Raw genomic sequence first — 25,295 nt, forward strand, 5'->3', positions numbered from 1 at the left:
CTCACTTAAATAACTTGTTAAGAAAAACACTGGTGAGAATTCTGGTCTTCTGATTCCCAGTCCAGAACTCCCAATAGTGGAAATGTTTGCATTGTTGCTTCTGGAAAAATCTGAGATGTACTTAATGTTTAGATTAGTATGCATGAAGTTGAGTATTGACAGAAAATGGGTTAGGTGGAAAACATTTAAAACAGTACCTGACATATAAAGCCCTCAGTAAATTATAGATATTATCATGATGGCTATTCGGTAAGGAGTGGTTTTGTCACTTTTTTCTCTCTGTTGCTCAGAGTAAGTATCACAATCCAAATGTAATATTTTAGGTTATATCATTTGTCATTCAAGCAAGTGGCTTCCATTTTACTTCCCATATTCTCACAGTGGGAGTGGTGGGTATTTTAAAACTCTCCCTTCGAGAAGTCTTGTAGGAGTATAGGCTCTTGGCATTAGTACGGAGGCGAACTTCAGAGGCAAGCCCTTGAAATGCATCTTACTGCAGCCTCAGACAGCTAGTGGCCTTTAATGTGCATGCTTGAGACAGAAGTCAGTTTTGTGGTTGAATTATCCATCGGGATTTGGTGTATTTCTTTGAACTAAAGAGATTTAAATATTTACTTACCATTAATATTTTTTAATGTGTCCTCCACTGTTCCCCTATGCCCTTAGAGCAGATTTTTTATTTCTTAAGAGATTTAACATTAGATCAAGCTTTATTCAAATTGTGTACCCAAAGCTAATCTCTAGAGATTTGGTATCGCATTGCACAATGTTGCCCAGAGGTGATAGCAGAAAACAATGGCTGAGAATTTTATACCTGACTATACAAATAGAGTACCCATTTCATCAAACGATAAACCATCCAGGCTAATCATAGTAGTTAAATACAAAGTCTGTCTTGGGTTCTGCAGGTAAATTTAGGACTGAAGCAAGTGTTACCACTATATGTGTTCAGTTCTGAATTTGTTGTCAATGTCCATATTTAGTAGGAGTTCTTTTGCTTTAGCCAACTACCTAAGAATTTGATTTCTAAGCTCAATACAAGAATATGTGGAGTTAGTATTTGTGCCTTGCCAAACAGAACTCTCTTACAGGGAACTCGCCCCAGGAAAGGAAATGAAAGAGCCAAAAGGAGTAAGCACTTCTGTATGTGCTGAGCATGTCCATTTTAAGTAAAGGCAGATGACTTACAGTAGCTTCCATAAATGGTTCTCACTCAGTCAGCTGCATCAGGCAAGGACTTGGTCGCGTTGTGTCCCAGCTATTGGGCAGCAGCTTCTTTAGACAAAATCAGCAAAGGCCTCAGTTTCTTCACAGAATGCAGCCCCAGGGAGCCTTACTCCCCTATCAGTCGATTTCACTGGCCGAGGCCTTCAAGCCCCCGTGATGATCCTACCCTGCTGTTGAGAAGAAAGTAACCTGGCTTAGAATAAATGCACAAGACACAGTCCCAGACAGACTTTTTAGGAGTTACATTTGCATTATTCCCTTACCCAAGGCCACAGCACATTTTTAAATGTTCACCCCATGACTCTTCCCACAAGAGCCCACTCTGTGCCTTACCCAGGCCTGTTTGTAGCCAGTTCCCTAGATCAAGCTTTCCCTTCCCCCTCTTCTCACAAAACCGCCCTATCATCCCATTCCCTTAAGACTTTTTATGTCTTTATATTTATTTATTTGTTCAAAACATTGATGACAAAACACAGCTCAGTGATAACAGGTGCCCCTGTCCCCAAAGGTAACATATTTGCATTTTAGCAGCAGCTGTAAGCAAATGAGGATTTTAAGCAATACTTAGGATTCTGTGTCCTGACGGGCTGCAGGGGGGCCGTTTCAGGAACAGGGAGTCCTTTGGCTCTCACCATGTGTACCCAAAGGACCTCGGATGAGCCCTGAGCAAAAAAGCATAAATTATACTCTAACCCGCCCTCCACCTGGTCTGTTACTGCATTCACAGAAGTAATACTTTTGTTTCTGACCTCCCAGAACACTGTGACACTGAACAATTTTTCCAAGGAAGAGAAAAAGCACAGTTTAATAATGGGATTAATTTTCAGTTTTGTAGCTGAGATTTCCTTTGGGAGCTATACTTTCAAAAATAAGTGCCTCAATAATAATGGGCAGAGAACTTGCCAGGTAAGGGGTATGGAACATGATGGAAGAGACTGTGATGGCAAGAAAGACCAATGGAAAACCAGGGGTGAAATCAAATCAAGGGTGTGCTTGAAAATGAGAAATGTAGGACGATGTTCATATTTACATAAATTTTTTTTTGAAAAAAATTTTTTAAGATTTTATTTGGAGAGCGAGAGACACAAGCAGGCAGAGCAGCAGAGGCAGAGGGAGAAGCAGGCTCCCCACTGAGCAGGGAGCACTATGCGGAGCTCAATCCCAGGACTCTGGGATCATGACCTGAGCCAAAGGCAGTGGCTTAACCACCTGAGCCACCCAAGCGCCCCTTACATATACTTTCATGTAAAGATTCATTATTTTTAAAATTTTATTTTAGAGAGAGAGCACAGGGTAGGGGGAGGGGCAGAGGGAAAGGGAGAGAAAAACTTAAGCAGACCCTGCGCTGAGCTTGGAGCCAGACACAGGGTTTGATCTTACCACCCTGAGATCATGACCTGAACTGAAACCAAGCATCAGAGGCTTAAATGACTGCACCACCTGGGGGCCCAACATATACTTTATTCAGAGGAAAATTAAGGTAGATTCTGAAATGGAAATGAGCAACATCTGACTTGTGGAAAAATAGGCTGGTCACCTCTTTTTTTGGCTAATCTCTGATCCCATCACTGTCTGCTCAATAGTGGCTTTGGTATTGGCCAGTATAAATGGTCCCCTGAGGGTCAGCTCTGTTGCCAAAGACACTCCTCCTTGCCCAACCTCCGTTTCCTGGTATGCTCTAAGGGACAGTTTACTGTTCTGTTCTTGTCATTGTAGGCAAAATTTTGCAAAAGAAACTGGCATTCCTACTCTCCTTCCATCAAAACACTCATAGATACTGTTTTAAAGCCATTGAGGCCACTTGGCTTTTTCAGAAAACAGGTTTTTCATATGCTTCTTACACAGATAATTTTTATTTTCTCTTTTAATAGGGGAGTGAGTTTGAAGTGTCACTTTTTTTCTTACAGGTAACGAATTTTAGCTCTCGTTTAAAATTTGAAGGTCGTAGCCATCCATTAGGCATGGATTAAGTAATACATGGTTTGATTACATCAAATATCTGCTTCACTGACCACCCACCCCACCACACTATTACTGCTTTTATGCCATGTTTTAATCCGAATAAGGAAACCTTGGGGTCTTAAAGAGGTTTTCTCCTCCTAAATGTTGCTAGATATTTGTGACCCACTATTATCCAGTCCCAGTGGGAATAGTTTTTATATTAACACACACACACCCTCTAACTCATTTCCTGTGTGAAGGATATCCTGACTTTGTGTAATTATAGCTACAAACAATAAAAAATGATGTCTAGGGTAAGGCATCAAAACAAGGAGAACACTGGCTTGGCCTCCTGGCTGTTGCTGGTTTACCACAGCATTAGCTCTGAGAGGCAACATCTCCACAGGGCACCATGCCCACTGTTGTGCTTTCTAGAGAGCCCAGAAAATTGACTCATCTCCACTGCCTGCTGGAGTTGGATTTCCTATCACTGCTCTCTGTTCTCATATAATCCATAATTAGCCTGTCTCATGTAATGTATGACTTTGTAAGATACCTCTGGTACACACTCAGAAGTTTGACTTTGTATCTTCAAGGAAGATTACTCAGCAGACCCAAGTGGAATATTTCCATACCCTTCTGGCATTCAGCAGTATTTGCTGGTACATTCCTCCGCATGTGGTGAGATACAGCTATCTCTGATACCTCCTGTGAATGACAACACCAGCCTATTATGAGATATCTCATCACGGAGTTCCTATAGGATTTGCAGTCTGTAGCATGCTGGCTCATAGTGGTCTGTAGCATGCTGGCTCATTTGTTTCTAGCACTTTCATGCATGAAGAGCGGGGATCACCAGAGTGTTTCCTAGACTGTCGGACTCAGGGCTGGACAGCAGCAGGCTTAATAAAGGATGGAATGGAGAAGGAAGAGGAAAGGTGTGGGTCTGCCTTATCTTCCAAATTAGATCATTAGCAACTCAGCCCAGAGATCATATCTGCTTTTTCTATCTTAAGACTTAGTAGAACATTAGGCAAGCAGTGCAGATACAGTATGTGCTGACCGCCTGAAGGCCTGAGGTTTTAATTCATACATGATGCCAAAAAGATAGTATTTCTATTCACTGAACTGCTTGCAGACCCAAAACCAGTTTTCTGTAACTGTTACTGAGTGTTATTTACATTGACTTGAAGGTAACTCTAAATTGGTTTTAGGTGGCTCCCTCACGGAACTGTAGTCCTCACTGCAGAGAACAAGCCTCCTGGCCAGTGGTGCAATAAACATAGTTAGGACACCGGAAGTGTATGTGGTTGTCAGGTGTAGGTGTTCACCTGATGAAAGCATGGCCACCCAAATTCCATAAACCACTGAGATGCTACAGTGAAAATAATCTCATTCTGACCAAGAGTAATGCCATGTGGCCCCAAGAAGCGTCAGTGGCCCACTAGGCTTCAGAAATGTGCACTGTGATGCCACTGTACTTCTGTCAAAGTGGCTCAGTCGGTTGAGTGTCCAGCTCTTGTTTTCGGCTCAGGTCATGTCCTCAGGTCATGGTAGAACCCTGTATCAGGCTCTGTGCTCAGCAGGGAGTCTGCTTGGGATTCTCTCTCTCTCTTCCCCCACTCCCAATGTGAGTGTTCTCGCGCACTCTCTCTCGGTTGAAAAAATAAATCTGCTCAGGTCATGATCTCAGAGTAGTAAGATTGAGCCCCTCATCAGGATCCCTGCTCAATGAGGAGTCCACTTGAAGATTTTCTTCCTCTGCCTCTCCCCTCCACTCCCTTGCTCATATGCTATCTCTAAAATATTGAAATAATTTTTAGTTAAAATAATCTATAAACAAAAAATAATGAGTTGACCGTACATTTGTGGGTGTATTTCTGGACCTTCTATTCTGTTCCATTGGGCTATCATATCTTTTTGCATTTGATGAACTGTACTAATAACAATAGCTTTAAATTACGATTTTAAATCACTTTAGTAAGTTCTTCAACTCTCAACTTATTAAAAAATTATTTTGATTACTTTAGAATCTTTGGATTTCCATATTCATTTTAAAAGCAGCTTGTCTAATTTTACTAGATCTTGTCTAATTTCACTAATCTGCTAGAACAATGGCTGGGAGTGTATTAAATTTACAAATTTGGGGAAAATGGCCCTTTTAACAGTATTGGGTCTTTTCAATGAGCATGGAATGAATACCTTTCCATTTGTTTATTCACTCTTTTTTCTCAATCAAGTTTTGTAGTTTTAAGTATAAGGGATGTGGTTGTCTTTTGCTAGACTTATTTGTAGGTATTTGTTTTATTAGCTGGTTCATAGGGTAATTCTATTTTTAACTTTTTGTGGGAACTTTCGTTTTCCAGAATGGCTGCACCAGTTTGCATTCCCACCAACAGCACAAGACATTTCCCCTTTGTCCATATCCTCACCAGCACCTATTGTTTTCTTACATTATTGATTTTACCCATTCTGGCAGGCATGAAGTGATATCTCATTCTAGTTTTATTTGTATTTCCCTGATGATGAGTGATGTTGAACATCTTTCCATGTGTCTACTGGCCATCTGTATGTCTTCTTAGAAAAATGTCTATTCATGTCTTCTGCCCATTTTTTAACCTACCCATTTTTTAATTGGATTATTCATTTTGGAGGTGTTGAATTATAAAAGTTCATTACATATTTTGGATACTAATCCTTTATCAGATATGTCATTTCAATTATCTTCTCCCATTCTTAGGTTGTCTTGTACTTTTGTTGATTGTTTCCTTCACTGTGCAGAAGGTTTTTATCTTGATGGAGTCCCAGTAGTTTATTTTTGCTTTTGTTCCCCTTGCCTCAGGAGACATATCTAGAAAGAAGTTGATACAGTTGATGTTGAAGGGGTTACTACCTGAGTTCTGCTCTAGCCTGGGATTTTCTATGTCTGTAAATAGTGCCAATAGAGCTAGTTTTACTTTTGTCTGATATTTGTGTTTCGGGGTTTGTTTTGGGGGTTTGGTTTTTGGTTTGTTTGGGTTTTTTTTTTTTTTTTTGCTTTTATGTGTTATTTCAAAGCCTAAGACCTCAAGAAAAAAAAGTGGTTTGATCTCAGGGAATAGCATGTTAGTCTTTTAATATTAAGTATGATATTGTTGGTTGAATTATTTGTAGATGTCCTTTGTCAGGTTGAGGAAGCTCCTTAGTATTTCCAGTTTGCTGAGCATTTTATCATTAACAGAGATCGAATACTGTCACATGCTTTTCTTGCATCAGTTGGAATGATCAAATGGTTTTCTTCCCTGTATTCTATCAATCTAGTGAATTACACTGATTTAATTTTCAAATGTGATACCAACCTTGCATTATTGGATAAGCCCTTACTTGGCCATGATGTGTTATCCTTTTTATATATTACTGGATTTGATTTGCTAATATTTTGTGTTTTTTAATTTTTTATATTTTAATATAATTTAATTTTTTCAGTGTTCCAAAATTCATTGTTTAAGCACCACAACCAGTGCTCCATGCAATATGTTCCCTCCTTAATACCCATTACCACACTCACCCAACCCCACTCCCCTCCCCTCCAAAACCCTCAGTTTGTTTCTGAGTCCACAGTATCTCATGCTTTGTCTCCCCCTCTGATTTACACCAACTCACTTCTCTCCATCTTTCAATGTCCTCTGTGTTATTCCTCATGTTCCACAAGTAAGTATCACCATATGATAATTGACTTTCTCTGACTGACTTATTTCACTCAGCGTAATCTCTTCTAGTCCCATCCATGTTGATAAAAAAGTTGGGTATTCATCCTTTTTGATGGAGGCATAATATTCCATTGTACATATGGACCATATCCTTATCCATTCATCTGTAGAAGGGCATTTTGGTTCTTTCCACAGTTTGGTGACTGTGGCCATCACTGCTATGAACATTGGGGTACAGATGACCCTTCTTCTCACTACATCTGTATCTTTGGAGTAAATATGTAGTAGTACAATTGCAGGGTTATAAGATCGCTCTATTTTTAATTCCTTATGGAATCTCCACACTTTTTCCCAAAGTGGCTGCACCAACTTGCATTCCCACCAACAGTGTAACAGGGTTCCCCTTTTTCCACATCCTCTCTAACACTTGTTGTTTCCTGTCTTGTTAATTTTGGCCATTCTGACTGGTATAAGGTGATATCTCAGTGTGGTTTTTGATTTGAATCAAAATCTAGTGATGATGAACATTTTTTCATGTGTCTGTTAGCCATTTGTATGTCATCTTTGGAGAAGTGTTTGTTCGTGTCTTCTGCCCACTTTTTTTTTTTTAAGATTTTATTTATTTATTTGACAGAGAGAGATCACAAGTAGGCAGAGAGAGAGGAAGGGAAGCAGGCCCCCTGCTGAGCAGGAAGCCCCATGCGGGACTCGATCCCAGGACCCTGGGATCATGACCTGAGCCGAAGGCAGTGGCTTAACCCACTGAGCCACCCAGGCGCCCCAGCCCACTTTTTTTTTTTTTAAGTTTTTTTTTATATATTTGACAGATCACAAGTAGGCAGAGAGGCAGGCAGAGAGAGAGGGAAGTAGGCTTCCCACTGAGCAGAGAGCCCAATGCAGGGCTCAATCCCAGGATGCTGAGATCATGATCTGAGCTGAAGGCAGAGGCTTAACCCACTGAGCCATCCAGTTACCCTTCTGCACAGTTTTTGATGTGATTATCTGGTTTTTGGGTGTTGAGTTTGAGAAGTTCTTTATAGATCTTGGATATTAGCCCTTTGTCTGTAGTGTCATTTGCAAGTATCTTCTCCCATTCCCTGGGTTGCCTCTTTATGCTGTTGACTGTTTCCTTTGCTGTGCAGAAGCTTTTGCTCTTGATGAAGTCCCAAAAGTTCATTTTCACTTTTGTATCCTTTGCCTTTGGAGACTTGTCCTGAAAGAAGTTGCTATGGCCTATGTCAAAGAGGTTACTGCCTATGTTATCCTCTAGGATTTTGATAGATTCCTGCCTCATGCTGAGGTCTTTTATTCATTTCGAGTTTATCTTTGTATATGGTGTAAGAGAATGGTCGAGTTTCCTTCTTCTATACATAGCTGTCCAATTTTCCCAGCACCATTTATTGAAGAGACTTTTTTCCACTGGATATTTTTTCCTGCTTTGTTGAAGATTATTTGACCATAGCATTGGGGGGTCCATATCTGGGCTCTCTACTCTGTTCCATTGGTCAGTGTGTTTGTTTTTGTGTCAGTACCATGTCATCTTGGTGATCACAGCTTTGTTATATAGTTTGATATTAGGCAACATGATGCCCCCAGTTTTGTTTTTCTTTTTCAGCATTTCCTTGGCAATTTGGAATATCTTCTGGTTCCATACAACTTTTAGGATTCTTTGTTCTAGCTCTTTGAAAAATTCTGGTGGAATTTTGATCAGGATGGCATTGAAATTATTGTTCTAGGCAGTATAGACATTTTAAACAATATTTATTCTTCTGATCCATGAGCATGGAATGTTTTTCCATCTTTTTGTGTCTTCTTCAATTTCTTTCATGAGTGTTCTGTAGTTGCTTGAGTACAGATCCTTTACTTCTTTGGTCAGGTTTATTCCCAGGTATCTTATGGTTCTTGGTGCTATAGTAAATTGAATTGATTCTCTTATTTCCCTTTCTATGTTTTCATTGTTAGTGTATAAGAAAGCAACTGATTTCTGTACATTGATTATATATCCTGCCACATTACTGAATTGCTGTATGAGTTCTAGTAGTTTGGGGCTGGAGACTTTTGGGTTTTCCATATAAAGTATCATGTCATCTGTGAAGAGACAGTTTGTCTTCTTCTTTGCCAATTTGAATATTTTTATTTCTTTTTGTTTTCTGATTTCAGTTGCTAGGAATTCTAGTACCTTTTGAACAACAATGGCAAGAGTGGACATCCTTGTTGTGCTCCTGATCTCAAAGGGAAGGCTGTCAGCTTTTCCCCATTGAGGAGGATTTTCACTGTGGGTATTTCATAGATAGATTTTATAAACTTAAGGATTTATATGTGGGTATTTCAAGATAGATTTTATAAACTTCCTTCTATCCATCCCTATACTTTGAAGCATTTTAATCAGGAACGGATAGTGTATCTTATCGGATGCTTTTTCTGCATCAACTGAGAGGACTATGTGGTTCTTCTCTCTTCTCTTATTGATTCATTCTATCACATTGATTGATTTGCGAATGTTCAACCACCCTTGTATCCCATGGATAAATCCCACCTGGTCACGGTGGATAATCTTTGTAATGTACTGTTGGATCCTATTAGCTAAGATCTTGTTGAGAATCTTGGCATCCATACTCATCAGGGATATTGGTCTGAAATTCTCCTTTTTGGTGGGGTCTTTGCCTGGTTTGGGCATCAGGGTAATGCTGGCTTCATAGAGAGTCTGGAAGTTTTCCTTCTGTTCCTATTTTTTTGAAACAGCTTCATGAGAATAGGTATTATTTCTTCTTCAAATGTTTGGTAGAGTTCTGCAGGGAATCCGTTACGTCCTGGGCTTTTGTTTTTTGGGATGTTTGTGATCACTCCTTCAATATTGTTACTAGATATTGGTCTATTCGGTTGTCCATTTCTTCCTGATTCAGTTTTGGAAGTTTATAGCTTTCCAGGAATGCATCCATTTCATCTAGGTTGCTTAACTTACTGGCATATAGCTGTTGATAGTAATTTCTGATGATTGTTTCTTTTTCCTTGGTGTTAGTCGTGATCTCTCTTTTCATTCATAATTTTGTTAATTTGGGTCCTCTTTTCTTTTGGATTAGTTTGGCCAGGAGTTTATCAATCTTAATGATTTTTTTCAAAAAACCATCTTCTAGTGTCATTGATGTGTTCTACTGTATCTCCAGTTTCTATCTCATTGATCTCTGTTCTAATCTTGATGATTTCCTTTCTTGTGCATGGGGTTGGCTTAATTTGTTGTTGATTTTCCAGTTTTTTAAGGTGTAAAGAGAGCTGGTATATTCTGGATTTTTCAGTTTTTTGAGTGAGGCTTGGATAGCTATGTATTTCCCCCTTAGGACTGCCTTTGCCATATCCCATAGGTTTTGGACCGATGTGCCTTCATTCTCACTGGTTTCTATTAATTGTTTAAGGTCTTTTTTGATTCCCTTTCTTAAGCAGGGTGGTCTTTAGCTTCCAAGTGTTTGAATTCCTTCCAAACTTTTTCTTGTGGTTGAGTTCCAGTTTCAAAGCATTGTGGTCTGAGAATATGCAGGGAATAGTTTCAGTCTTTTGGCATTGGTTGAGCCCTGATTTGTGACCCAGTATGTGATCTATTCTGGAGAAAGTTCCATATGTGCTCAAGAAGAATGAGTATTCTGTTGTTTAAGGATGGAATGTTCTGTATATATCTATAAGGTCCACCTGGTCCAATGTGTCATTCAATGCTCTTGTTTTTTTATTGATTTTCCACTTGGATGATCTGCCTGTTACTGAGAGTGGCGTGTTAAGATCCCCTACTATTAATATATTCATATCAATATGACTCTTTATCTTGATTAACAGTTGGCTTATGTAGTTGGCTCCTTCCGTATTGGGGGCATAAATATTTACAATTGTTAGATCTTCTTGGTAGATCCTTTACGAATGATGTAGTGTCCTTCTTTATCTCTGACTACAGTCTTTAGTTTAAAATCTAATTTATCTGATTTGAGAATCACTACCCCTGCTTTCTTTTGAGGCCCATTGGCATGAAAGATGTTTCTTCATACCTTCACTTTCAGTCTGGATGTATCTTTAGGTTCCAGATGGGACTCTTGTAAACAACATATGGATGGGTCCTGTCATTTTATCCAGTCTGCAACCCTGTGCCATTTTGGGAGATCATTTAGGCCATTCACATTGAGATTATTGAAAGATACGTTTTTATTGACATCATGTTGCCTATGAAGTCCTTTTTTCTGTAGATTGTCTCTGTAAATTTCTGTTCTATGTCACTCTTGGGTTATTTCTTCTTTTATAGAACCCCCCTTAATATTTCTTGTAGTGCTGGCTTGGTGATCACATAGTCTTTTAAACCTTGCCGGTCTTGGAAGCTCTTTATCTCTTCAATCATTTTGAATATCAACCTTGCTGGATAAGTATTCTTGGCTCCAGGTTCTTCTCACTTAGTGCCCTGAATATGTCTTGCCAGCCTCCTCTGGGTTGTCAGGTTTCTGTGGACAGGTCTGACATTATTCTGATGGACCTTCCTCTGTACATAAGGAATCTCTTCCCCCTAGTTGCCCTCAGAAGCTCTCATCTAAAATTATGATTCATAAAGTGCCTAAGGTCTTTCTCGATTCATTGCCTCTAGGACACGAATGCTGGTTCCATTCCCTAGTTTGGGAATATTTTCATCCAGAATTTGTTCAACTCTATCTTCTAGTCTTCTTTCTTTCTCCACCTCCTCAGGGAACCCAATAATTCTGATGTTGGAATGTTCATGGTGTCATTTACTTCCCTAATTATGTTTTCATGGTTCTAAGTTGTTTCTTCCATGCCTCCTCCTAATCCTTCTTTCTCTATCAGTTTGTCCTCTAGATCACTAATTCTATCTTTTGCCTCAGTTACCCTAGCTGTTAGAGTATTTAGATTAGATTGGGTCTCATTGATAGCATTTTTAGCTTCTTCCCGGGTAGCTTTCACCTCTGCCCTTAGAGATTCTATGTTGTCACTGATGGTTTTCTCCAATCTACCCATTGCCTGGATTATTGTTACCCTGAATTCCCTTTCTGACATACTGTTTATGTCCATATCCAATAGTTCTGATCGAGAGGGCACAGTCTGAATTTTTCCTCTGTTGGGTATTCCTCCTCCTAGTTATTTTGGTGAGAGGTGGTTGAGGGGATGTGTAGCTGAATATATCAACCACAATCCAGGCAAGGTGTACCCTGGAATGCTTCAGAGCAATCAATAGTCACCACCAAAAAGAAAAAAGAAAAAGAGAGAGACAGAGAAAAAAAAAAATAAGACCCAGCCAGAATGAGCCCCAAAAGTAAGACTTATATGGTATATAAACAAAAACAGACAAACAAAAGACCGACAAAAGTAATGACAAGAAAGAAGAAGAACCCAGCCAAAATGAACCTCAAGGATAAGATTTTTACAATACCAGAACAAAAACAAATACACAGAAATGATGAGGGAGCAGGAGGCTGGCTGAGGACAAAGCAAAAGCTGGCGCCTTGCACCCCCTCTTCACCCGCTCCCCTCCATGTGTGTAGCATTTCTCAGGCACCCCTGACTGCCATAAAGCGATAAATAGTTAACTTGCAGGGATCGCAATCCTGCAGAACAGGAATCTCCCTCGCCCTACAAGATGTCCTAGAGACCTGAACAGGGAGGTTACCTTATCAATAGCACAAATTTCCAAAGGCAAATAACTCTTGGTTCCTGAAGCCCTAATGTCCCCCTCCCACCATAAACTGGAGGAGACTGGGGTAGAAAGGAATGTAAATGATAGCCAGATCATAATGCCCCACCAAGAATCCCCCATTATCTTGATGTTAGTGCTTGACCTAGGGACGACATTAATCAAGCCATAATGTCAAAGACTCCCCCCCGGCACCTTGTAGACCCTCCCTAGCATGTGAGAACTCTGTCGAAATCCCCCATTCCTTCACCACCTCCCCCCAACCGTGGGGTATATAACATGCCCACCTTCACAACCCGGGGCAGCAGCTCTTCCTGCCCACGGGTCCTGTCCCCGTGCTTTAATAAACCACCATTTTGCACCAATGACGTCTTAAGAATTCTTTCTTTAGTCGTCGGCTCCGAACCTCCTCACCCCACCGAACCTGACTTAAGGTTCTGGGACTTCATCAGAAACACTGACAGAGGAAAAAGATGGGAGGGTGGGTATAAATCCTCGGATGTGGGCGAGGAAGGTTATTTTGATTCTTCGTGGGTGTATCTTGATACCTTTTTAAAGGACTCAACTTTCCAGAGATAAAGGGAGATTAAAACTGGTTTATATATAGGGGTAGTACTGATTAGGGAATGAAGATTATCTTGAAGCTCATATCTATAGGAATATTTTAAAAAATAGAAAAGAAAAAGAAAAACACCAGTATATGTATGAAAAAAGTTCTAGTTAAAAGGTTATTATGGAATTTGTTGTATTAAACCTCTAGTTGTAATGGTAAGTAGGTTAAAAAAATTTAAAAGTACAAGAATAGTGAGAACGAATTAAAAATAAAAGTTGTATCTATGAAATATACAGGTTTTAGGGCAACACCAGGAGCTTAATATATTGGTTTCCCCTGATGTTGGGGTTTTACAGTTTTATGGGGACCCTGTGGTGGTTGTCATCTTGTTCTTTTGGCTTGCTTTCTGGGGGAGGGGCCTGCTGTGTTGTGTTCCATGGAAACTGGTTTTTCAGGCTTTTGTTCTCTGGAGGTTTTTGTTCTTTGGCGGCTTTTTGCAGCTTTTCAGAGGTTTAATGGAAAGCAAACTGCATCCAGACCTCCGTCAGAGAAAAGCCTCAGTCTGCTCCCCCTTTGGGTGGTCCAGAACACACAGACTCCCCCTCTGCAAACTCTGCTGAACCATGCAACCTCCCATAGACAATGCACATCCCCAGCCACCGTCTCAGGGGTCCACCAAAGCGCCCGCTTGTCTCTGCACCCCCGTGCCACTAAAACCGTGAATGATATTGGTCCAGGGAGCCCGCTTCTGGTGGCTGCCTTTGCCAGGACTGCTGTCTGGGGTCAGGACCTCATGGTTGCACAGGTTGCCGTGGAGGGATCCCAACCAGAGATTGTGCTGAGTTCCTTCAGGCCCAGGCTGGGAGCATCCAGACCCTGGTCCAATCCTAGAGACCATTGGCTAGCACCCACGGAGCTTTCCCAGGCATGAGCAGGGAGTGGGTCAGACCCTGGTCACACAGTGCTTGCAGACTGCAAAAGGCTGTAGGTCTAGAGAGCACAGGCTGGCACCCACACCATCCTCCCTCATATGGGGATGGGAGTGCACCCAGCCAAGCGGTGGTGCAAGCTGCACAACCCCGGGGGCTCAGGGACAAGGAACTGGAGGATCTGCCACACTCTCTCTGGTCCAGATGATCATCGGCGGTGGCTGTGACCACCGGATTCCACCAGTTTCCTCTTAAGATCTGGGAGTGACCAGACTCCAAGTTAATGCTGGTCCCCAGTCACAGGGCACTTTCATATTGGGGTATTACTTTCCAATGGGTCACTCCTGGTGACTTCCTCCCCATTCTGTTTATCCTCCGATTTCAGTTGGAGTATTCCCTATTTCACTTTACCTCTCCACTGGTGTCCTCTGCCCCTGCAGAGATCCATACGAGTATAATCCTACATCTCAAGCTGATTTCATGGGTGTTCAGAGTGTTCTGGTAGATAATTAGGTCACTTTAGGGGACCAGTTGAAACAGGGTCTCGTACTTCTCCACCATCTTTCCCCTACTTCTGATTTGCTAATACTTTGTTTAAAATATTTGGCTCTATCTTCATGAGGGTATTTTTCTGTATTTCTCTCATAGTGTCTTTGCCAGGTTTTGTATTAGAGTTCTGCATGAAGTGAGTTAGGCAGTTACTCTCTGCCTTTTTTAAAAAGTTCCCATAACATGGTTATTTCTTCCCTGAATGTATAAAACTTACGAATGAAACCATCAGAATTGGAGTTTGCTTTTTGGGAATATTTTTTGAAACCAAATTTGTATTTGTCTATAAATACTGAACCATCTCTATCTTATCCTGTCCATAGAATCAGTAGTAACAACCACTTTATAGTCTAGATACTGATATTTTGAGTATTTGACATTTTGAATATATAATGTTTGATATTTTTTAGCATCCTATATAATTTAGTCTTTTGACCTTTTAGCTATATCTCTCTACATCTTCTTTTAGGAGTTGCTTTATAGAATATAATACATATACCTAAACTTCCACAAACTATTTAGAGTTAATATTGAATCATTTCATGGGAAATGTAGAAAATTTGCAACTATATGGGTCCCTTTGTTCACACTCAATTTTTATCTAATCTGGTAGTTGTCATATGTATAACATTTACATACACTGAAAACCTGATTAGATAATGCTATAATACTCATTTTCAATATTCAGTCACATGTTAAAGAACTTAAGAGGGAAAAACATTTATATTTGCCCACATATTTATCATTTCTCTTGTGCTTCCTTTTGTCCTGATGTTTCAGATTTCTTTCTGGTATCATCTTTTAGGCTGAAATACTACTGGTATTTCTGGTAGAGTAGATCTGCTGTTGGTCGGTTAATCCTGCTTTCTTTCATATGACAATGTCTTTATTCTGCCTTCATTTCTGTAGGATATTTTTGCTAACTATGGAATTCTGAGTTGATAGAGATATCTGCTAGAATTCAGATTGGGTATACATTGAGTCTGTAGATCAATTGGGAAGAATAGCCATCTTAACAAATGAAAGATGTTATTCCACTGTCATCTGCCCCCATTTTTTTTTTGAGAAATCTGTGATTATTTGAATCATTTTCTGTACTAAATGTGTCATTTTCTTTATCTACTTTTAATACATTTTCTTTTCCGTGGATTTCAGCAGCTTAATTGGGATTTATGTAAGTGGATTTTTTTTTCTCTCTCTCTCTTTGATTTTTATCTTGTTTGGAGTTCACAGAGATTCTTGAATGTGCAAACTTCTCACAACTAAATTGGGGACTTCTGTAGTTATTATTTTTTCAAACAGATTTTCTGCCTCATTTATTCCTCTACTTCTGGGACCCCAGTAATGTGTTTTCAATCTTTTGATATTATATAGGTCCCTAATGCTCATTTCACATTTTTCTATTTTCCTTTGTGCTCTTCAGCTGGGGTATGTTATTTCTATAATTTTTCTAGTTTTTATTTCTCAACTTTTCTATTAATTTTTTCTATTTCAAAAGTATTTTCCTTTATTTTATGGAGTATAGTTGTAATAACCACTTTATATGTGGTTACTATGATATTGGTATTTGTTGATTGTTTTTCCCATTAGAGTTGATCACATTTTTCTTGTTTTCTGTATGTTTAGCAATTTTGAGTTGTACCCTAGATGTTGTGAATGTTACATCGTACAAGCTCTGAGTCCCTGTTATATGGTGCTGGAGGTGGCTGATTGATTTTGTGTTTGTTTTAGCACACAGTCAACCCAGTTAGGTTCAGAATATAGGTTCACTGCCTCACAGTGATTCATCTCACAGTTAACTTCTCAAAGCCTTTGTCTTGGTGTGCCCTATGTGAGACAGTCAGGAGTTACTTTGAGACATGGGAAGTGGTTTAAGAGTTTAGTTCTCTAAATGGGCTTAGGTCTGCCCATCAAATGTGTAGCTCTGTGTTTAGGCTGAAACTTGTGTGGGTTCAAACATGGAACCAGTAAGGGTTCAAGGGTTCAAACATGGAACCCTTCTCTGCCTATTTCCCCTCCATGATTTTCCCTCCACTTGCAAGGACCTCTTTTCCTGATTCCTCAGCTCACAAAAATGTGATTCCTATTGGGTTTCAGACACTGATGTTGCCTCCCTTGTATTACTGTATAATTCAGGTCCACATAGGGGAAAGCAACAAGAGAAATGAGAGGGGAAACTACAGAACAGGAAACTAAATGATGGTGTGCTCTAAGGCTTAGTACCTGAACACCTCTCTTTCTTTTCTACACTCACTCTCTAGGTGAAAACATTCTGTAATTCTATAGCTACAAATCTGAAAGCTGACAACTTTTAGCTCTAACCTCCAGACTAATATATCTAGTTGCCTACTCAACATCTATACTTGGATATCTAATAAACTCTACTTGTCTAAAACCAAGGCCCTCCTCTACCCATACTGGATTACTTTTGACTGCCTATAACAAAATACACACATGAGAAAACATACATTAAAAAGAACAAAAAGTCCACGGATAAGGAGGTAGACCATCCAGAACAGGTATGGCATACTCATTAGGCACCCAAGCCCCTTATGTCTTGATGCTTTTCCAACTTTAATATGCTTTCTCTTTATGTTAGCAGGAGGAGGAAATGCAATGGGAAAAAAATATTTTAATTATAATATTGGTTTCAGGAATAGAATTTAATGATGATTCATTATTTACATATAATACCCAGTACTCATCACCAGTGCCCTCCTTAATGCCCATCACCCAGTTACCCCATTCCCCCATCCACCACTCCTCCAACCACCCTCAGTTTGTTCCCTATAGTCAATAGTCTTTTTTCGTTTGCCTGTTGTTGTCTTACTTTATTTTTATTTATTTTACTATTATTATATGTAAATAATCAATCATTAAATTCTGTTCCTTCCCTTCCCCAGTGTTCATCAGTTTCATCTCTTAAATTCTACACAGGAATGAAATCATATGGTATTTGTCCTCTGACTTATTTTGCTTAGCATAATGGCCTCTAGTTCCATCTACATTGTTGCAAATGGCAACATTTCACTTTTTGATGGCAGAGAAATATTCCATTTTGTGTGTGTGTGTGTGTGTGCGCGCGCATGTGTGTCTACACACGCATCACCTCTTTATCCATTCATCTGTTGATGGACATATGGGCTTCTTCCATAGTTTGGCTATTGTGGGCATTGCTGCTATAAACATGGAGTGAATGTGCCCCTCAAATCACTATGTTTGTATCCTTTGGACAAATTCCTAGTAGTGAAATTGCTGAGTCATAGTGTAGTTCTATTTTTAACTTTCTAAGGAACCTCCATATTGTTTTCCAGAGTGGCTATATCAGCTTGCATTCCCACCAGTAGTGTAAGAGGGTTCCCCTTTCTCTGCATCCTTGCCACCACCTGTTGTTTCCTGAGTTGTTAATTTTAGCCATTCTGACCCATATGAGATGGTATCTTATTGTGGTTTTGATTTGTATTTATCTAATAATGAGTGATATTGACCATCTTTTCATGTGTCTGTTTGCCATTTGTTTGTCTTCTTTGGAGAAATGTCTGACCATGTCTTCTGCCCATTTCTTGACTGGATTGTTTTTTGGGTGTTGAGTTTGATAAGTTCTTTATAATCCTTTATCATTTGCAAAGATATTCTCCCATTCCGTTGGTTATCATTTGGTTTTTTCAAGTGTTTCCTTTGCTGTGCCAAAGTTTTTTATCTTGGTGAAGTCCAAAAAGCTCATTTTTGCCTTTGTTTCCCTTGCCTTTGGAGACCTGTCTAGCAAGAAATTGCTGTGGCCAAGGTCAAAGAGGTTACTGCCTGTGTTCTCCTCAAGGATTTAGATGGATTCTTGTCTCATATTTAGGCACTTTACCCAGTTTATTTTTGTTTGTGGTATAAGGAAATGGTCCGGTTTCATTTTTCTGCATGTGGCTGTCCAATTTTCCAAACACCGTTTGTTGAAGAAACAGTCTTTTTTCCATTGCATGTTCTTCCCTGCTTTGCCAAATTAGTTGACCATAGAGTTGGGGGTTCTCCATTCTGTTCCCTTATCCATGTGTCTGTTTTGTGTCAGTACCATACTGTCTTGATGATTACAGCTTTATAATACAGCTTGAAGTCTAGAATTGTGATGCCTACAGCTTTGGTTTTCTTTTTCAGCATTACTTTGGCTACTCAGGGGGTCTATTCTGGTTCCATACAAATTTTAGGAGTGTTCCAGCTCTGTGAAAAATGTTGATGATATTTTGATAGGGATTGCATTGAATGTGTAGATTGCTTCAGGTACCTTGGACATTTTAACAGCATTTGTTCTTCCAATCCATGAGCATGGACTCTTTTTCCATTTCTTTGTGTCTTCCTCAATTTCTTTCATAGTTCTATAGTTTTCAGTTTCCTTTACCTCTTTAGTTAGGTTTACTCCTACGTATCTTATAGGTTTTGGTGTAATTGTAAATTGATTTCTCTATTTTTCTGTCTCATTGTTAATATATAGAAATGCAACCAACTTCTGTGCATTGATTTTATATCCTGTGACTTGGTCTGAATTTCTGTATCATTTCCAGCAATTTTGGGGTAACCTTTCCTATTTCAATAAATGTCAGGTCCATCCTTCCAGGTGCTCAGGCCAAAATATCTTGGAGTCATCCATGATTCTTTTTCTGTCCTATTCTACATCCAATCTTACCAGCAAATGTTATTGATTATACTTTCCAAATATATACCAATATATTTGACTGACTCCATCTTCGTGCAGGCTGTTATTGCCTTTCATGGACTTCTGGAATAGTCTCAAGTGGTCTTTCTGGATTTGCCATTCCTGTATGCACAACTCTCTGGTTACCTTCCAGCTTACTCTGAGTAAAATTCGAGGAATGTACTAATAAAAAGCTATAATGTTATTTGGTCCTGGCTAACCCTTTGATTAAATTGATGATTCTCTTGCCCTCACTCATTTCCTAAATATGCCAAGCATGTACCAATTTCAGGGTCTTTGTTATCTATTGCTTTTTCTAGCTTGAATCTATCTTCTCCACGATATCCCCATGGCTCGCATCCTAATTTCCTTCATATCTTTGATCAAATACTAGACTATCAAAGAGACTTTCCGTACCAATCTATCTAAAATAGGATTCCTTGCAGTAATCCCCCCGCTTTATACAACTTTCTTCTTAATACCCAACACCCATTGGACATACCTGATTTTCTGTGTGTATGTATAGATTCGTAAACACATACATAGTCTCTCCTCCTCTATACATATATAAATATATAAAAATGTATAAGCATTTAGGTATATATAGGAATTTGATGATTGAAGGGCTTCTCACTAGAATTAGAGTAGGGACTTCACCCTTATCTAATAAGGAAGATAGCAGTGAGCAAAAGAGATGATCGAGACACATTTCTCTAAGAGGGTATTTGAGCTAAAAATGAATGAAGATGAGCCAGCTATACTATAGCCGAGAAGGAAAGCCCTCCAGGCACAGGGAACAGCTGACAGCAAGGCCCTACAGTGAAATAAGCTTGTCATGCCTAGGGGATTTTTTATTAAATTTGAGGACAAAAAGAAGCCCAGTATGGGTAGAATTTAGAAATTGTGTAGAGTGCAATAAGGTAAGGTGGGAGAGACCAGCAGAGCCAGATCATACAATTTTGCCTTTCCCAGATGCAGTAGAATGGCACCTCAGCCATTCTCCCCACTGTGGGAAGTCTGAGGCCAAAACAGCCAAAGGCTATCTAGTGACATGCAGCTATTTACATTTAATTAACGAAAAGTAAATTTTAAAATTCAGTTTCTCAATCACCTGAGTTCCATTCCAAGTGTGTAATAGTCACACGTGGCTAATGACGACCTGTTGGGCAGCAGAGCACAGATAGAAAACATTCCATCATCACAGAAGTTATGTAAAACAGTGCTGCTCTAGGAAATTCAGTCCAATGAGGAATAATGCCAAGTTTGCTTAGCCTCTCCTCTGTGATCTTTCTCTTACCCCTAGAATCTGTTTTTCTATTTAAATGGGAATATAGGTGATGCCTAGAAAATTACCATAGGGCCTGTTTCCTATGCAAATATTCTCACTGGTGATTTTTACCTAGGACAGAAAAGATGAGGACTGGTAAATCACAAGCATTCTTAACCTCATTATAAATACACTGCAAATGTAAAAATGCAAAGTGTGGAAGTCATAAATGTGAAAGCAGCTTTCAATTTGTTTTAATAGGTATTTTCTATGTCTTATTGCAACCTAGGGATCTTGCTGCAAGAAACTGCCTGGTAGGTGAAAATAACATTCTGAAAATCAGTGACTTTGGAATGTCTCGTCAAGAGGATGGGGGAGTGTATTCATCTTCTGGCTTAAAGCAGATTCCCATTAAATGGACAGCACCAGAAGCTCTTAATTATGGTAAGACTAGACTGTTTTGCTTTTTCGTGGTAAGAATGTACTCCATCAGCACAAAACATACACAAGCAAAATTACAGAAGTAAACCAGAGCCCAAGTTAAAATGATTTGAAAATCAACACAATAATGTGTAAGCATTTATATTTTGTACTTACATATGAGCAGAAACTTAATTCATTAACCTTATTCAGCTGATTTCCATATGTTAAGATTGCTAGGTTTAAAAGATGGATATACTTACAAGCACTTTGGAGAGGGTTTTTTCTAATAAAAAAAAAGATTATTTTTAAAGTGTTGCTGTGTCTCTGGACCATTGCTTTTGAATGTCTTACATGAGTTTATTGTACTATTTGTAATAGGTTTTGAAAATATTGTCAAGTATATAGTTTCTCACTCTAAAAGTTAACATGGTTTCTTAGCATTTCGGTCTCTGGAACTTCTTTAAGTTTAAGAGAAATGGAAGTTACATTTTTAAAACGGCAGGAATTTTTGAATGTATGTCATTGTAATTGGAAATAAATACAGGTTGTGTTATCTTTATATCTAGAATAAATAAAAACAGATACTCTGTTTTTATTGGTCTATAACAAGATGGGTAATAACTCAGAATTGAGAGAGATTGTGCTTTAAATGAAGTTATAAATTACATTTTCATTAAGAGAAGCAGCATATGAGCCATAAGTTGGTGAATGGGTATAGTATGTTTTAAATGGAAATATAAAATGATTCTTTACTGATTTAAAATGAAAAATTACTTCATCATGAAAAACGGGGCACTTATAAATGCTTTAACTTAATGCCTAAATTAAAGACAAAGCTTTTAAGTGAGGTACAATTCATATAACTTGAAATTAGCCATTTTGAAGTGAGTAATTCAGTGGTATTTAGTAAAGTTCACAGTATTGTATAAACACTTTGTTCTAGTTTGAACATTTTCACCACACCAAAATAATAACCTTTACCCATTTACTCCCTATTTCTTCTTTCCCCCAGCAACTGGCAACCACATGTCTATATTCTATTGCTATGGATTTACCTATACTGCATATTTTTTCATATAAATGGAATATACTATACATACTATACATTTCTTAAATGTTTTTGAAGTTCATCCATATTGTAGGATGTATAATTAACTTAATTCCTTTTTACAGCTGAATAATATCCCATTGTACATATTTTCAATTTGTTTATCTGTTTATTCAGTGATGCATTTTGGGGCAGTTTTCACTTTTCAGCTACTGTGAATAGTGCTGTGAACGTTTCTGTACAAGGATTTGTTTGAGTACCTGTTTTTATTTATTCTAGGTATACATTAGGAGTCATATGGTAATTCTGTGTTTACCTTTTTGGGGAACAGCCAGGTGTTTTCCAGATAAAGCTTTGGAATGTGATTGGTTTGGAAATTAGTTGGGGTTGATTCAGACACCAGGATCTGTTCTATATTTTGAATACTAACGATACTATGGAGTACATGTTGTATGTAGTTGTCATTATGAGAAATTGACTAATTTGTTCTAGTACCCAATGATGAAGTTTTTGAGCTTAACACTCCATAGATACTAATCCACACCCTAATTTGTCTTCCCATGTGCTAAGAGAAGTTTTTATAAGCTTTCTAATGATAGCAAACTAATTCCACTATTCCTCAGCATCTAGAGAAAATGGCAGCCCTGCTATTTTTGATAGTGATAGGACTTTAAGATTATATTCAGTGACGAACAATCACAGGACAAAAGACTGTAACCTGTTATTTATGCAGAGGTTTTCTTTAAATGACAAAACGTTGTTAACCCCTTCTTGTACCTTCCTATAGTATTCCTATAAGGGGGATGGAACTGGACTTGGGAGACCTGAAATCTAGCTAGGATTTGTTTTAACCCTATTAACCAGATCCTCTTTGTTGCCTTTGAACGTCCTCTTACTATTCTGCCAAGTGAAATTCTGCCTTTCAATCAAAATGTATTTTAGGTGCATTTCAAGCTGCCGTATTTACAAATCAAAATTCTATTTCCAGATATCTCTTAGAGCCAGACCTATAGCATTTTAAGTAATAAAGAGAGATATGAAGGTCTTTGGTTGGCAATGAGGGACATTTTTTCTTTTAGCAGTCTTTACTATTAATACAGTGCAGAGCAATTTACATGACAAAGGGGGAGAGATTTTAACAGTAGATGAGGAAGAAGTCTGGAATACTTATTACCCAACCCAATGAGGGAATTCCTCAGAGGTTAACAAGAGTGGTAAATATATCTATTGAAAGACCTATTTCTTGTTACACTTATTTCATATTTTATGCAAATATTATTTTATGATTGGTGGCAAGATTCTGCCTTTTTTTCAAAGGGTATTTTCTTCCCCACTGATGCTTCCCTTCACTCTTGCCTGAGAGTAGCCAAAATACTGCCCAAGTCTCCCATGATATGTGAGAGCAAAGTTGACGGAAAGATCCTTCCATCTAAGGAAGCTCTCAGAAATTTTGCTTTAGGGCCATAGAGTTAAACTTATTTTCACCATTATTTTGTCATTAGTGTTGCTGTCATTTAATTTTCTAAAAAATGACACTTTTTTTTTTCCAATCAAGCAATAGTAAAGAGCCTACAATGGCATGTAAGCCTTTCTCCTACCTATCTCTAGCCACATGACACATCATTGCATATAAATTTCCTCCCCTACTTTTTGAACACAATATGGTAGCATACTTAATAATCTTTTCAGAATATAATGCTACCATGCTCAATATGGCTGTTGCCAAAGGAATGTTCTTGTAAAGAGCAAATAGGATATTCATCTTCAACTAAGAAATAATCTTAAAAAGACATTTTTTCATTTGTTACCTAAGAATTTTGGGCTGAACCTTCCTCTAATTAGCCTGATATGACTAAGTACTCTGAAATGAGGAGGAGGCAGGATTTATAGCGAAAAGAGTCCTGGATCAATCATCAGGGCCACATTTCCCACCAGCTTTTCATTAGTTGCAGACCTTGGCAAGTCATCTGCTTCTCTACACCTGTGTTTTCTAATTTGCAAGATGAAAAGATAGATAGTGCCTTTTCCATATAACGGTATTGTGAGGACCAAATGAGATGGAGAAATAGCAAAATTCTGTACAATTGTAAATTGCTCTTAGTCCATTAAAATTATCCAAGAAGTTTCTTGTTCAACATGTTGATGTAGGAAGATCCCAAACTCACATCTCCTCTCACAGACACAAGTCTATGGAACAATTTTCTCAATAAAAACCAAAAAAACAAAAAAATCCCCTAAAAACTAGCTAAGCAAGTGCTACATAATAGGCGAACAAAAGAAAAAACCTGTATCTTAGCAGATAAGAGAGGCTAAGACACAGTCTGACCATAAACTCCACCCCCAGCACCAGGAACTATCATCAGGAGGGAACTAAAAACCCACAGCTTCTCCCTGAAGAGCAAAGGGTTTAAGGCCCCCACTTCAGGGATCCCAGCATTTAAGACCTGCATCTGAAAGGTGAGCTCTCAAAAATCAACCTTTGAAAACCAACAAGGCTCACATCAGTACTCACAAGGCTACAGGGAATGTAAAAACAACTCTTAAAAGGCCCCATGCTTGGAATCACCTGCCCTAGGACCCAGAGCAGAAGCAGCCAATGGACAGGCTAGGTGAAAGAAGCTCATCTGATAGTCTTAAAGCATCAGCTTGAGAGGCATCTTATTAGTACACATCTATGGGTCTGCTGGAGATACCTTCAGGGATGAAAGCTGGCAGATGCCATTTTCACATTCTCCCTCTGCACCCCAGAACACCATTATCTCTCAGAGGGGAGTTTTTACACATATTTAGTAGCCTAGTTTTTGCAGTTGCCACACAGGGAAGACCCCTTGATCGTCAGACTCTGGAAACCAGGGGGTTTGCATTCCTGTGTACCATATGAGTGTAACAGAGAGTTCTTGGCAGGCTACCACCCCAGTGCCCTGACAGAAAGCAACATATCCACAGTCTTTACTCACTTGTCCAGGAGCTGTGGCCCATGGACAGACTTCTGAAATGGCATCCACCTACAGGTCTGTGGAAGTTCTGTCCAGGAACAAAGGCCAGTGGACACCATCTCTGTACTCTCCCTCTACTTCCCTTGCCAGAATCTCCCAGAAAGGAGCTTATACCCTTGTCTGGTACTCAGATGTTAGCAGATGCTACCTCTCTGTATCACCTGACTCTGGTGGTCAGCAGGGCTTATTTTCATAGATTCCACAGGATTGTAATCAACAGTGACAGAGTTCTTAAACAGCTACCACCCTTAAGACACAGTAAGAGGCAATAGGCCCAAGAGCTCTGTCTTTCTGTGAAAGAGGCCTATTGGCTTACCATCATAG

The 25,295-nt window shown here is 39.0% G+C and overlaps 1 protein-coding gene across 7 annotated transcripts in view; it reads left to right on the forward strand.

The window, feature by feature from the left end:
• Window positions 1-25,295, forward strand: part of FER (FER tyrosine kinase) — a 465,318-nt gene that overhangs the window by 414,874 nt on the left and 25,149 nt on the right. For all 7 annotated transcript variants that reach the window (XR_014310162.1, XM_082724902.1, XM_082724905.1 and 4 more), the window contains one exon: window positions 20,794-20,948. Coding sequence is in view for 6 of the 7 variants with exons in the window: in XM_082724902.1 (XP_082581028.1) it covers window positions 20,794-20,948 (155 nt within the window). In the remaining variant the exon portion in view is untranslated. The remainder of the gene's footprint in view (window positions 1-20,793; window positions 20,949-25,295) is intronic.

This window comes from Mustela nivalis (assembly GCF_964662115.1).
Source record: "Mustela nivalis genome assembly, chromosome: 3".
Classification (NCBI taxonomy): domain Eukaryota; kingdom Metazoa; phylum Chordata; class Mammalia; order Carnivora; family Mustelidae; genus Mustela; species Mustela nivalis.